This window comes from Notechis scutatus, chromosome 2 (assembly GCF_049901735.1).
Source record: "Notechis scutatus isolate UNSWTSFEM ecotype Mainland chromosome 2, rNotScu1.2, whole genome shotgun sequence".
NCBI classification, from domain to species: Eukaryota; Metazoa; Chordata; class Lepidosauria; order Squamata; family Elapidae; genus Notechis; species Notechis scutatus.
The window spans coordinates 15321049-15336745 of record NC_142010.1 but is presented as its reverse complement, the minus strand read 5'-3'; the positions used below and the strand labels follow the sequence as shown (position 1 = coordinate 15336745).

Genomic DNA, 15697 nt, shown 5'->3' with positions numbered 1-15697 from the left:
CTCTGTAACATAGTAAGAATCTAAATGTGATTTTTTTTTGAAACAAATTTTATTAATTTTAAAGACAAACAAACCATCATTAACCATTGAATACATAAAACCTCTTTCCATTATTAATTTTACAAGTCAAGTAAAATATTATTTTATACAACATAATTCTGTTTTACACCATTTCCATATGGACATATAAATATCCCTTAGCAAATTTCTCATTATTTCTCTTTTCGTATTCAATTTCATTATTATTATTGTTATTTTCTATCTTTATCCAATTTATAATCATCATCTACATTTCTCTCTGACTTGATTACCATTATTCTCATCGAACATTCCTCCGAGGTTTTATTAATTCTCAAACAAACATGAACACACAAAACACAAAAATATAAAACTTCTTTTAAGAAAGTAGTTTGGCCCCAGATTACCTCTCTTTGTATGGACTCAATTAAATTCGTGCTCATCTTATATACCATTACCTATCTTATTTACCATTCTATATCTTCTATATAACTTCTCCCCGCTTTTCATTCTTCTTAATTCTATTTTATTTAATTCATTTTAATTTAAATCATTATATTTGTATTTTTTGTCCATTCTTTACGAATTATCCATTTATCTCATTCCCTACAATAACAAAAAAAAAAAAAAGGATTTCTCCTGAAATCACTGATCAGAGTATGATGCCTTTCTATCCTCCCCCTAAATTAATATTTAAAATAACACCTAGTACCCAATCTGATTCTGCTTAGTACATTCTACCTGCTAACTTTTAAAAAGAGAAAAAATAATAATAAGTCCAAAATAATTAATATAATTAGATAATAAATCTAAACATTCCATCAATTTCAAAAAACAAATGCTAGAATAATAAGTTTATAGTAAAATCAACACAATTAAACTCTTTAATTAAACTTAATATTTTAAACATTCCTTTTAATATTTTGTTAAATTTTAAAGCCTATCATTACTAAACATTTCAATATTTTAATCTTTTATTAATTCTTATAACATTCTAATTTTCTATTTCTAATACAAATACTACAATGCCATCTTATGTATGTACCTTGCAGAATCTTCTTTTTTAAAGAAATTATACATCACCCTTTATCCCTGAAAAAAATTCCTTTTTTCCCATCTAGTTTCATACCTTTGTGGCTTCCCCCCCCACTTTTCCCTTCCTTTCTTATCCCATCTGGCCTTTTTACCTCCCCCTCTAATAATCTCCGCCTTTTTAGCTTCCCCTCTCTGTTGTATTCCTTTTTTCTTTTGCTTAGTAACATTGTGTTGATTTTGCATCTTATTTTTCTCTTTCTTGAGTGTTTTTTTAAGTCTTAAGTCCTTCATTTTCCTTCCTCTCTTTCTCCTTTCTCTCTTAATTAAATTTTTAGATTCATTGAAGATGGCATCTTCTTCTTCTTCTTCTTCTTCTTCTTCTTCTTCTTCTTCTTCTTCTTCTTCTTCTTCTTCTTCTTCTTCTTCTTCTTCTTCTTCTTCTTCTTCTTCTTCTTCTTCTTCTTCTTCTTCTTCTTCTTCTTCTTCTTCTTCTATTTCCTCCATCTGTTGTTGTGTTTGCTGATAAATAGCAAGCGCCATTTCTAAAAAAAGAAGGCTTCCTTCACAGCGTCCTTACGTTCTTTCTTTATTTTTCCATATTCTTAAGTTCATCAACAGATAAAGCCATTGTAAATCTTTTCTTTGTTCTTCTTCTTAAAGCAACCAAAATGTTTCAAAAGTTAGAACAATTCCCCAAAGTCCCAGAGACATCAGTCCAAACAAAGCACAAAGTTCTCACTTTCTCTTCCTGGGGTGGTATCAATAAAAAGGAAAAGAAAAAAAGCCCAATCTGTATTTTAGAGCCTTGTTGCAATTAATTTCCAGTCTCAAAATCTTCCAGGCATCTCCTCCAGCAAGATCTTAATATTTTTTTGTCCTCTCCCTTCCCACTTATAACAAGAAGCCAAGTTTTTACCTTTGATAAACAAAAGACAGGTTTCTCAATGGCCATTTGTTGATTCCATAGGGAAGGAGAGTAAACTTTCCCTTTCAGCACCTCAATTTTGCCGCTTGAAATTCTCCTCTGGAAACAAAGTATCGTTCAAGAAGTCATAGTTTTCAGGATTAGGCATCTCTTAAAGTCCTGGGTCAGCCAAAAAACTTTCTCTTAGAAACTTTCTCCCCTCTTCCTCCTGCTCAGTCTTACCCAGCTGCCGGCTTCTTTGTGGCGGCCATTACGACCACCACTCAACCGCCTTGAGAAAAGGGGGTTTAGCCAGCTGGGAAGGGGGTCTGCAACACCCCCAAACCCCTCTCCGGATCCCCCCTATCTTCGGCTGCCTCTGCGGGGCAGCCTTAGCCTCCAGATCCGTCAGGGTCGGAGGCACCAAGACGGCTAGCGCCGCAGGGATCGCGCAGGATCGCGAATCCCTGCCGCTGGCGAAGCCGACAAACCGGAAGTCTGCTAAATGTGATATTTAAGGACAGTTCACAGATGATGGTCTCAGGAATAGCAAGCTCCTTGGTAACTTAGATGTTTTTTAGATGTAAGGACTTTTTATAGAAGATAGCAACACCACCTCCTCTACGCATTTCACGATGTGATCATTTTCTTAATGTTGAGTTTCAAGCCAACTTTTGTGCTTTCCTTCACCTGCATCAAGAGGCTCTTTTCATTCCCCTGCATATCTGAGGTTGTTGATATTTCTCCCAGCAATCTTAATTCCAAGTTTTGATTCATTTAGCTCCACCTTTCTCATTATGTTCTCTGCATATAAGTTAAATAGGCAGGGTGACAGTATACCACCTTGCTGAACTCCTTTCCCAATTTTGAACCAATCAGTGGTTCCATGTCCAGTTCTCACTGTTGCTTCTTGACCTGCATATACGTTTCTCAGGAGACAAATAAGATGGTCTGATATTCCCATCTCTTTAAGGACTTGCCACAATTTGTTGTGATCCACACAATCAAAGGCTTTAGCATAGTCAATGAAGCAGAAGTAGATGTTTTTCTGGAATTCCCTAGCTTTCTCCGTGATCCAGCATATTTTGGCAATTTGATCTCTAGTTCCTCTGCCTCTTCAAAATCCTGCCTGTACTTCTGGGAGTTCTCAATCCACATACTGCTGGAGCCTAGCTTGTAGGATTTTGAGCATAACTTTGCTAGCATGTGAAATGAGTGCAATGATGCGGTAATTTGAACATTCTTTGGCATTGCCCTCCTTTGGAATTGGAATGTAAACTGACCTTTTCCAATCCTGTGGCCACTGTTGAGTTTTCCACATTTGCTGGCAAATTGAGTGTAGCACTTTTACTGCATCGCCTTTTAAGATTTTGAATAGTTCAGCTGGAATACTGTCACCTCCACTAGCTTTGTTTGTGTTCAGATTTCCTAAGATCCATTTGACTTCAGATTCTATGGTTATCAGTGACGTTAAACTTGTTCTTGTATAGTTCTTCTGTGTAATTTGCCACCTCTTCTTAATCTCTTCTGCCTCTGTTAGGTCCCTGCCATTTTGGTCTTTCATCATGCCCATCTTTGCATGAAACGTTCTCCAATATCTCCAATTTTCCTAAAGAGATCTCTGGTTCTCCCTATTCTATTGTTTTCTTCTATTTCTTTGCACTGTTCATTTAAGAAGGTATCACTTCTAGATATTCTCTGAAATTCTGCATTCAATTGGGTGTATCTTTCTCTTTCTCCCTTGCCTTTCCCTTCCCTTCTTTCCTCAGCTATTTGCAGTTTCCTCAGACAGCAATTTTGCTTCCTTGCATTTCTTTTTCTTTGGGATGGTTTTAGTTGCTACCTCTTGTACAATGTTGCGAACTTACATCCATAATTCTTCAGGCACTCTTGTCTGTTGGATATAATTTCTTAAATCTATTTGTCACCTCTACTGTATAATCATCAGGGGTATGATTTAGTTCATACTTGAGTGGCCCAGTGCTTTTCCGTACTTTCTTCAATTTAAGCCTAAATTTTGCAATGAGAAGGTCATGATCTGAGCCACAGTCAGCTCCTGGTGTTGTTTTTACTGACTGTATAAAGCTTCTCCATCTTGGCTGCAAAACACAAAGTCAATCTGATTTCTGTGTTGACCGTCTGGTGGTGTCCATATGTAGAGTCATCTCTTGGGTTGTTGGAAGAGTGTTTGCCATGACCATCGTATTCTCTTGACAAAATTCTGTCAGCCTGTGCCCTGCTTCATTTTGTACTCCAAGGTCAAACTTGCCTATTATTCCAATTATCTTTTGGCTTCCTAATTTAGCATTCCAATCCCCCATGATGATAAATAAGGACATCATTTTTGGCGTTAATTCTATAAGGTGCTGTAGTAAACTTCCTACTCAACCCCTATGTAAAAATGTTTTTTTTTCCCCATCATAGTTTACATTTATATTCCTTTTTCACAATCTTCCTTTCTTAACTTTGTAATTCCAACTTTTATCCAGCCAGAGATGTAACGCCCCTTTCCCCTCTTCATTTCTCAATTAATGAGCCTCCTTATGAGGTAAAATTTTGTGAATATCCAGAGGTTTCAGCTTTTCCTCCATTTTGGAACTCTTTTTCTTTTTGTTCAGGGTTGCCATGACAGTCAGGGAACCATTGACAGGGATCTTTCCTCCTACTCCCAAGCCCATCATCACCGCCCTCTCATTTCCCCTCAGACAGACTCCTCTTTCCCGTCCTTTCTGCAACCATTTAGAGGCTCCTCCTGCCAAAGTAAGGAACACCAGGTGCTCCCAACTGGTCCACCGGAGGGCGAACGTCACAGCTGGCTTTCCAGAGGAGGATGCAAAGGAAGTGTGATTACAAAAGCTTGCCTCTCTATGACGCCTCGCTCTCCTTAACCCCTGGGGCTCCGCAGGAGATGCTGCTGGAGAGTCTGACGTGGGGGAGATCCAGGCGTTTCCCGGATGAGCAGGGGGCTCTTCCCGGGCAAGGGAGGCGGAGGAAGGAGAGACCCTCCTACGGCTTCCATCCCGGGTCCCATGCTCCACAGGCGCCTTCTCCCTGCAGGGGGAAGCGGAAGAAACGGGATGCCAGGAAGGCAGCAGGGATCCGGGGATCCCTTCTCGCCCGTGTCTGGGGAAGAGCCTGAGTAGGGGGAGAGGAAGGTCGGTTTTGCGGAGGTCCAGCAAGAGAGGAGAGGAGAGAAGCCGGGCGAGGAGGAGGCAGGTTTCGATCCTGTCTCCAGAAGGGGAGAGAAGCGGGGCGGCCTCTCCAGCTGCCTCCTTCCCGGCTCTGCTCGGAGGGGACCTGGGCCCTGAGCTGGGATGACCCATTTGGGGCTCCATGCAGGTTGGGTGAATAAATTCTACTTTCTAATTCTTGGCGTTGATTTTTCTTTCCATTTCAGATACCGAAACTCGAAGCCATTTCAAATCTTTGCAAGGCAAAACATTTTTCTTGGGGGAGGAAAAGAGCAGAATAACTTGCAGGGATCAGTCCTGAGGCACTAGAAATGATCCTGTGAAGGAAAAAGCATCTGGAGATCCACAAGAGTCCTTGGACCCATTTGGAGTTGCTCTACAGGAAAGAGAAAGGATGGAGACACAACCTTTTGCAAAGGAGGGAAGCAGAAAAGGCCCTTCAGCTGTTCAGCCTGGGACAGGTGGGAAGCTCCAGACAAGAACTGGGCAGAAGATCCTGGAAAAGGAATCTATCCTCCCTTCAGAAGTCCAGCCTTGCAGCTTCAGGAGCCTCCAATACCAGGACGCTGAGGGTCCCCGAGGACTTTGCAGCCGACTCCATAACTTATGTAGGCGATGGCTGAAACCAGAAAAGCACACCAAAGCTCAGATGCTGGACCTGGTTATTCTGGAGCAATTCCTGGCTATCCTACCTCCAGAGATGGGGGGCTGGGTGCGGGAGTGTGGAGCAGAGACCAGCTCCCAGGCGGTGGCCCTGGCTGAAGGCTTCCTCCTGAGCCAGGTGAAGGAACAGAATGAGCAGGTCCAGTTGCAGGTGAGAGACTTTAGGGAGCTCAAAAGGGAATAGAAAATGTGTTTGAATATTTCACCCCTTATTTCCAACCTTCTCTGACATTCATAATATGTGGCGATGTTCCATGAACAACATTGTTCCATTGTTTTCTCACTCAACCATAGGGTTGGATATTGGGGGCTTTGAGGTTGTTTTCCGAATATAAGAATCCACTTTATTTTGTGTTATGTACATTAATTTTGCTTCTTCCTTCCTTCCTCCTATTTGAAGGGCTGCACTGTGGAGATCAGAAATCCTGAGGGAAAGAAGAACCCATCAAATCCCCCTCAGGAGCTATTTTTCAGGAGTATCCCTTGGGAAGACCAAAGTCAGGACCCCTCAGGAGGTAATGGAAGATCCTCCGAGTCCCCATCTGTTTTACCTTCGATCTCTCTTCTTGTCTATAGAATACCTCCTCCTATTTTGTTAAATATGCATTTTGAAATTATTTATTCTTTACAGAGAGAAAAAGAATACAGCTTTCTGGTTTTTCTGACAGAGATAAAACAGCGGCTGAATCTCCAAATCAAGTAAGAAAGGGAAAAGTTATATTTGTATTCTTCCCTCAGGAAGTGAACGGCTGCAGTGCTCTCTCCTATTTCCCCCCTTGTTTGTACTGGGTTACTTTTGTGTTCTTCTACAACATGGAGAGCAGAATAGTTGATTCAAGTTGCTGTTGACTAGCATAGCTTCCTCTTGTTATCTTGCTCTACTAAGTTCTCCTCCAACTTTGAGTTTACAACAAGCAAGTTTTAAAAAATCCTTCAAGAAATAGGAATAAACGTAACACAGTGGCAGGAACTGCTAGAGACCCATTCTTTTTGTAATTCTTTTACTTTAATTGTGCAAGGCTAATGAAAAATAACTAAATACTCACATGGCCACATTACGATTTTTAAAAACCCTTTATTTATAACCAGTAGTTCAAAAAATCATCAAATCATATTAAAAAATAAAACAGACTGTTTAAATCCAAAAAGAATGGCCACTAGAACATGTAATCAAGGTACTTTGGGCTACAAAATAATTTCCAATCCTCTGATTTGTGCCTCGATTAGGAGAGCAAATATTCCCACTTTGGAAAGGCTGAGAAATTACTTTCCCAGGGAATTTTTTCTTCTTTGTTTTCTTCCTTTCAGCCAATGGCTCAGACTACATAGAGCGATAGATCAGTTGATCCAGAAGTGGGATTACTTTACTGAAAGGCACTGAAAGTTTTGCAGAATCAATCAACCTGATAAAACTTCCCCAAATATTTCTTCACTTAAAATATTTATCACCTAAAATGAGGACTTGTGTGATGCACAGCCATTTAACTTGGTGCACATCTTTGCTTTGGGAATTTGGGAACAATAGAATAGAATAACAGAGTTGGTAGGGATCTTGGAGGTCTTCTAATCCAGCCCGCTGCTCAGACAGGAAGCCCTATAACATTTCAGATAAATAGCTGTACAATTTATTCATAAACAACTCTAGTGTTGGAGCATTATTTCTGAGGCAAGTCATTCACTTCTTTTTTGTGGCAGCCCCTTACGTATTGCAACACTGCTATCATGTCACCCCTAGTCCTTCTTTTCATTAAACTAGACATACCTAATTCCAGCAACTGTTCTTTATGTTTCAGTGTCCAGTCCACTAATAATTCCTGTTGCTGTCCTCTACACTCTTTCTAGAGTCTCAAGATCTTTTAACATATGGCAAACAAAACTGGGTGCAATATTCCAAGTATGGTCTTACCAAGGCATTATAAAGTGGTACTAACACTTCATGTGACCTTGATTCTACCCCCCTCTTAATGCAGCTTATGATTGGGTTGGGGTTATATTTCTGATTCATGCTTAAGTGATTGTCCTCTATGATTCCACGATCCCCATTCCACTTTCTATTGTTAAGCCAGGTATCACTTATTCTATGACCATGCATTTGATTTTTCTTTCCTAAATGTATAAACTTACATTTCTCACGGTTGACTTCATTTTGTTACCTGGGGCCAAATCTGTGGATCCTTCTATATCTCAAGCTTATCTTCTGGAGTGTTGGTATTCCTGTCAATTTGGTCTTGTCTGCAAATTTGATGAGTTCCCCTTTTATCCTGTTGTCTAAATCATTGATGAAGATGAACAGATCTTGAGAATCCTCTTATTTAGTTTACTTTACTTTATTGTCATTGCACCTCTACAACGAAATCAAATACCATCTTCAGTGCACATCATGACCATGACCATGAAAATAAACACAAACACACATCCTTCACCTTTCACACATTGAACCAAAAACCTCTGACACCATACCAACACTGCACTACACAGCAGGATTCAAAAGAGCTACTGCCCTGGGATAGAAGCTGTTTTTCAGGCTATTTGTCCTTGTTTTTATTATGTTCTTTTTTCGGTGTTCAGGAGAGACTTGTGTCCTTCGATGAGGTGGCTGTGTATTTCTCTGAGGAGGAATGGTCTCATCTGGATCCTGACCAGAAAGCGCTGCATTCAGAAGTCATGCTTGAAAACCATAGGAATGTGGTCTCTATGGGTAAGAGTTTTCTAGTCCCCAATCAGAGAGTTCAAGAAGACAAATTATAGTTAGTTTTTTATTTTAAAAAACCACTATTCAGATATTGTCTCCTGGGAGGGAGAACAAAAGGATCTGGCCTTCTCGTACTCTAAGGAAGGAAACAGTGATGTCTTAGTTGCTTTCTGTGCCTTTTCTTGTGTGTATTTTTCCATTTTTCTTTCAACTTATCTGTGGAAGCTGAAAAGAATAGTGCTTTTATGTATCCTTTAGTACTCTGCTAACCAAGGCCTGCACGAGATCCAGAGCAAAATGCTTTTCAAACAGACAGTAGGCCACTTCGGTTTGAAAGATTTTTGCCCTGGTTCTCATGCAGTCCTCACTTCTTAAAAGAATACAGCCCTAAAGTACTGCAGTACGAGATCATACAAGATTAATAGCCTGAGATCTTGCACTACTGCTCTTGTTTACAAGTCAAAGGGAGGCTTCAAGTAAGGAATTTAGCTCCAAAATCTCATCACTGATATCAAGGAACAGGCTGAGTGAGGGCCAGACAAATGCCATGGAGCAGCTGCTCCAAGGGACACCAGGAAAGAAGGAGCTTTTTTCAAAATTGTTTTAGTTCTCACACGTCTGTGCTGAAATTAGCCCACCCCAATAAATCATAAGTTATCTCTTAATTCCTCCTTGGATGTTTCCCCTGATTATTAACTCAAAACAGAGAGATTTGTATATATATAGATAATTGTTAAGAAACAGATTTTTTCTAGATATTTTCAAAGCTTTCATGACTCATGAATATAGAAATCATCAAGTCCATATCACACCATTGTATCATTTTCATTTCTCTTTTGCTTTGAAGGTAACAAGGGGCAGGAGAATCAAGATTCCTTTGAACTGTTCCAAGTGATCAATGCTAAAGATGGAATGGAGAAGTTTGGAATTCAAATACAATTAGAAAGCCATGAGAGAAACCAGTCAAATAATTGGAATCAGGATAGTTCATCTTCTACTGGTGCTCTGATGCAAGATTTTATTGCCCAACAAGAGAAACCATTTAAATGCGTGGAGTGTGGAAAGATCTTTGCTCTGAGCAGTAAACTTACTGTCCACACAAGGATACACACAGGGGAGAAGCCACATAAATGCACAGAGTGTGGAAAGACCTTTGCTCAAAGAGGTAATCTTACTTCCCATATGATGATTCACACAGGAGAGAAACCATATAAATGCATTGAGTGTGGAAAGACCTTTGCTAAACACAGTTATCTTGCTTCTCATAAAAAGATCCACACAGGAGAAAAGCCATATAAATGCATGGAGTGTGGAAAGACCTTTCCTCTGAGCAGTAGACTTACTATCCACAAAAAGATCCACATGGGGGAAAAGCCATTTAAATGCTTGGAGTGTGGAAAAACATTCGTTCGAAAAGATCATCTTATTTCCCATAAAATGATCCACACAGGGGAAAAGCCGTATAAATGCATACAGTGTGGGAAAACCTTTACTCATAGCAGAGGACTTACTATCCACAAAAAGCTCCACACAGGAGAGAAACCATATAAATGCATGGAGTGTGGAAAGACCTTTGTTCTGAGCAGTAGACTCACTATCCACAAAAAGATCCACACAGGAGAAAAGCCATATAAATGCATTGAGTGTGGAAAGACCTTTGCTCAGAGCAGGAGCCTCACTATCCATAAAAAGATCCACACTGGAGAAAAGCCGTATAAATGCATCGAGTGTGGAAAGACCTTTGCTCTGAACAGTAGACTCACCATCCACAAAAAGATCCACACAGGGGAGAAGCCGTACAAATGCATGGAGTGTGGAAAGACCTTTGCTCAAAGAGGTAATCTTATTTCCCATAAGTTGATCCACACAGGGGAGAAGCCGTATGAATGTACAGAATGCGGAAAGAAATTTGCCCAGCGTGGTTATCTTGCTTCCCATAAAAGAATCCATACAATTGAAAAACCATATGAATGCATGAATTGTGGAAAGACCTTTGCTCAGCGCAGTTATCTTGTTTCCCATAAAAAAATCCACACAGTGGAGAAGCCATATAAATGCATGGAATGTGGAAAGAGCTTTGCTCAGAGTCGTAGTCTTACTTCTCATAAAAGGATCCACACTCAGGAGAAACTATATAGTAATAACAATTTCACTTAGACTTATATGTCACTCCACAATGCTTTCTGGCACTCTTAAGAGATTTAGAAAGTCAGCATATTGTCCCCAGCAATCTGGCTACTCATTTTACCGACCTCAGAAAGATGAAAGGCTAAATCAACCCCTGAGCCGGTCACAAAGAGGAAAGGGTCAAATGTTTTTCCAAAGCCCCAATGGGCAAGATAAGAAACAATGGATGGAAACTAATCAAGGAGAGAAGCAACCTGCAATTTCCTTACAGTGAAGGACAATTAACCAGTGGAAAAGCTTACCTTTAGACATTGTGGGTGCTTCATCACTGGACGTTTTTAAGAAGAGACTGTACAGTCACTTGTCTGAAATGATGTAGGATCTGCTTGAGCTGGACTAGAAGAGCTCCAAACTCCGTTCCAGGTATATTCTGATTTTGATTCTGAATTCTCAATCCTTTTTTTTTTTTTTTTTGCTTTTTTGCTAAGTAGGAAGTTTTTAAGTGAACATGAGCATCAGTGGAGCTTAAGGTTATCACTTGGCCTGGAAGTGATGTGTGGCTGCCAGTATTCAAGTGGTGGAGATTCCTCAATCATTTCGAGAAACTCCCTCTGATGAGTATATCCACTAGAGCAGAGTTGCAGGCAGAAATGCAATTAGTCTTAAATCCCTTACTATTGTTTCAGCTTTTCTTAACTTTTCTTACTATTGCCACAATCTGCCTTTACACCCTGCTTTACATTATGTAATGCAAGTAATAACCGAGAAAGAAAACCATAAGGACAACGGGGTTGTAGTGATGCTGAATGAAAGAATGCAACTCATAGGTTCTTTGTCCTAACTTTGTGGTGATTTTCCCTTGCCTTCCCTCATCTTGCCCATCTCTGGACTCACACAATCTTATCAATAACGTTTTTAAAGTGAGGTCTCCAGAAGTCAACAGTATTCCAAATGGTGTTTCACTAAAACCCTATGTAGAGGGATAGGACCTCCTTTTTTGCTGATGGTGATACATCTGGTGATACCTCTCAGAATTTTGTTTGCCTTCCCAGCTGCCTGGCCACACTGTTTACTTATTTTGCAGTTATAATTTTTTCAGTGCCATGGCAACTTTTTTCACATAATTGTGTAAAAAAATCACTACTTGAACTCTTTTTTTCAAATGCAGAATAGTTGTAGCATTGTGTCTGTTCTGAGCTTCATCCACACGGGGAGTGTTAAAACAAGTAGTGTCAATTCTCAAAATGACTCCGCCTGAATTCATATTTTTCTTGCTTCTTTTCTTAGTTGCCATACTTATTGGGAAGGGGGGATTTCTGGAATATAGAATGTTTTCTCCAATGTGCCAGACATAAAAAGATAAGTGTCCTGAGAACAAAGGCCAAATCAGAATGCCCTAGCAACAGTAAGAGGGAGTGTTGAGAAGTTCATCATTTGCTTGCAATAGTAAGCAAATGATGACTTCTGACATGAGAGGGGGTGGACGTAACTATTCTTTACTTATACCAAAAATGCAGGAATTGTTCAATGTTTGTTTTAAACTTTGACCATGCCCATATGATGTACCCAATAAAGTGGATTTTTAAGGGAGCCAAGGCTTCAGAATCTTGAATTGGTTGGGAGCATTACTTGGAACCATGACAACCATTCTCTTCATTAAGAGAAAACAGTGTTAGGGGAATGTGGATGCATATTAAGCTCTCATAGCTAGCCAGCCCACTGGCCAATCCAGGTATTCATTGATTTATAATAATTTAAGCATTCAAAGATCCTCCCTCCCAAATTAGGGATACTCTAATCAGAATGAGAATCACTCGGTGTACTAACATTGCAAATGATCAATCAAGGGAAATCTTTGGAAATTGACGGGGATCAAAATAACATGAAATTATGGAGAAAGTCTCTGCTGAGGATCTGGACTCACTTCCTTCAATAGCCACCCTGAAGGCTCCACAGATTGCAGAGGCCTCAAAATGAGCCAAATCTTGTCAGAAATGGCAGGGCAGTCAGAAGATGAGACCAGGAGCCTCTCCTGAAAACACAGTTTGCATCTTGTGGTTTTTGGAAACTCTGGGGGACACAGGTGGAGAAGCCACCCTCAGGAAAATAGAGATTTCTGTCATGTTTTATTTCTTTAACTCAGTATATATAGTTGCTCTTCTCAAATGTTTGGCACCTGGCAGCTAAGCATAATTGGAAATGCCAAGTAGCAGCTTGTGACAAAGAAAATATTCCTGAAAATAAATATAAAAATCAGTTCTAAAATGGAGAAATGGCTGAAACTCATGGATGTTCCAGAAATTATTTTCCAGACATGAGGCTCCTGGGTTGAGAAATGAAGAGGAGGAAAGTGGAATCTCATCTGTGACCGCAGGAAAAGATGGAATTAACCGAATTGATGGAAGAAATTGAAAACGAATATAAAGCTCAAGTAGTTTGCCTTTGGAAGTTGTGAGACCTTCATCACTGGAGGCTTTCAAGAAGAGATTGGACTGCCATTTGTTGGAAATGGTGAAAGGTCTCCTGCTTGGGTGGGGGGTTAGACTAGATGAACTACAAGGTCCCTTCCAACTCTGTTAATCTAAACATCTGAACACCATGAAAACAACCCGTTTTATTTGGTGATTGAGTAGAGAATTCATCACAGGAAATAAGACTAGGAAGCTTAAGGCCTTTGGAGAACTTAAGGGAAGGGGGATATTATTAGGTCATGAATAAACAAAAAACATGAAAAAGCAAAATAAGAACTGAAGACTCCGTTGGTATGAAAAGATTTAATCCCATTTGCAGTTGACAATGACAAAGAGAGATGCTACCAGAGGTGGTACTCAGCAGGTTTGGACTGGTTCTGGAGAAATGGAAAAATTTCAGCAGAAACTTTGAGTAGTTCGGAGAACCAGCCAATCCCACCTCTGACTGGCCCTGCCAACCCCATCTTCTCTCTGCCTCCCGAGTCCCAGCTGATCGGCTGGGTTTTCTTTGGTTGCCCTGCACAGGAGAACGGAGCTGGAAAGCAGGTTAGTGGGGTGGGGAGGGAATGGGATTTTGCAGTATATCCTTCCCTTGCCACACCCACCAATCCATGCCACGCCCACCAATCCACACCCACAGAACCGGTAGTAAAAAAATTTGAATCCCACCACTATATGCTACATTGGACAAAACAAAAAATTTAAATTGAGGAGAAAGCAATTAAAATCAATTTAAAAACAATGGAATTAATCAGTGTTTTTTTATATCTTTTTATTTTGCAGCTTGACCAGAGAGTCATTAATGAACAATATTTGAAAAAAGTTGCAACCCAGCAGTAGCCTCTGAAACCCTAAAATATGCTCCCCACCCAAAGTTTTGCAATCATTTTTATGTGCTAGTATTTTTTAATGCAACTAAAATCCTGGAAAGCAACCCCCATTGATATTTGATTTTATTTCAGTCAACTTTATACTTTTTCCTAGTCCTCCTAACACCGTAAAGCCTACTTGAAATTTGGCACATATGTTCCTCTTGGCTTCTAGGTGCTCACTAAGAAAGGATTTTTTGAAATGACCATCAGAGCATTAGCATTTTGTATATTATTATTAACATGCTCTGATGCTAAGAAGTTCTACACCCACACCTACACCTGAAATCTGTTCCAAATGCAAAACACAAGCAAAGGAGTTTCAGTTTCACAGCACCAAGCAGTTTTAGTACAGAACAATTGAGCTAAGCCACACCGAGACTCCTTGCTGACTCCTTGTCACACAGGAAATACTGTTTCAGTTTCCAAACAGCCATGAACTCTCTCATACACTGACAGGATGCTAGCCAGATAAATACCGATGGATGCTGGTAGGCAGAGTCCCCCCCCTTATTTTCCTCCCCAAAAACTAAGCCAGACGAAGTTTCATAGCGAAGCACGGGTATTCAAACTAGTATCTTCATATACCAGAAAAAAATTCCCATTTCATTTATGTATGCTAAATCAGGAGAATGAAATAGTTTTCTGAAAAAGTTTTATTTAATTTCGTATTCTTTTGTTTTGGTCTTCACTGATTTCCATAAGTCTTCCTTTTTGCTTGAGCGTTTGTAATGTCAGCACACACTGGAGTTGTTTTTGTTCTTACTCTCCTGAGTATTCCAACTTGGGAAAGTGGAAGGAAGGAAAGACAGGTGGAGGGAAGGGAAATTCACGAGCAATTGAAAGTATAAATCCTCTCAGTTGTCACTTTTAATTCAGTTATCATAATCAATGGAGCAATTCAATATCTCATTCCATCATTCCCTCTATACAGTACATTGTTGAAACTTTAATCTCCTTTCAATTATAATATTCCTCCAGGCTACAGAATTTCTGCTGTGCCATTTCAATTTTTTTCCCCACTGGAAAAAGAATGTAGGATCGTTTTATGAAAAGAGTACATTTTTTAAAAGGGGGGAGAAAAAACAATTGCAGGACCAGGTGAATGAAGAAAAATTTAAACTATGGGGAACAGCTGTGGAGATACTCAGTCATCCAGGTCATAGTTGTCTCAGATACTTTTTCAAAAGGCAACTGTACTGTTTTTCCCTTGAGGATGATGTTTAGCTTCTTATCCAATAAGAATAGAATAAGAGTTGGAAGGGACCTTGGAGATCTTCTAGTCCAGTGATCCCCAACCTTTTTTATGCCACGGCCCAGTACCGGCATCAGCTGGGCGCCGCGGGCCGGTACCGGCATCAGCTGGGCGCCGCCATCTTTTTTTGATGAAAAAGTGCTTCCGGTGACCTCACGGAAGCACTTTTCATCAAAAAGATGGCGGCGCCGCGCGCTTCCAGTGAGCTTTTCGGGTAGAAATGGCTTTCTACCGGAAAAGCTCACGAAACGCTGGCGCCGCCATCTTTTTTGATGAAAAAGTGCTTCCGGTGAGCTTTCTACCCGGAAAAGCTCACCGGAAGCACTTTTTCATCAAAAAGATGGCGGCGCCCAGCAAACCAGCAGCCCGGTAGGACTTGTTCCACGGACCGGTACCGGTCCGCGGACCGGTGGTTGGGGACCCCTGTTCTAGTCCAACTCTCTGCTTAGGCAAGAAACCCTACACCACTTCA

The 15697-nt window shown here is 40.3% G+C and overlaps 2 protein-coding genes across 2 annotated transcripts in view; one reads left to right on the top strand and one right to left on the bottom strand.

Moving 5' to 3' along the window:
- The window catches only part of LOC113432332 (uncharacterized), a 149987-nt gene that overhangs the window by 87851 nt on the left and 46439 nt on the right, over positions 1-15697 (bottom strand).
- Positions 4706-12220, top strand: LOC113427812 (uncharacterized). The gene is made up of 6 exons (XM_087953500.1): positions 4706-5112; positions 5355-5962; positions 6212-6326; positions 6443-6510; positions 8380-8509; positions 9351-12220. Exons 2-6 carry the CDS (start codon positions 5543-5545, stop codon positions 10658-10660), a joined length of 2043 nt encoding a protein of 680 aa, XP_087809626.1. The 5' UTR covers positions 4706-5112; positions 5355-5542; the 3' UTR covers positions 10661-12220.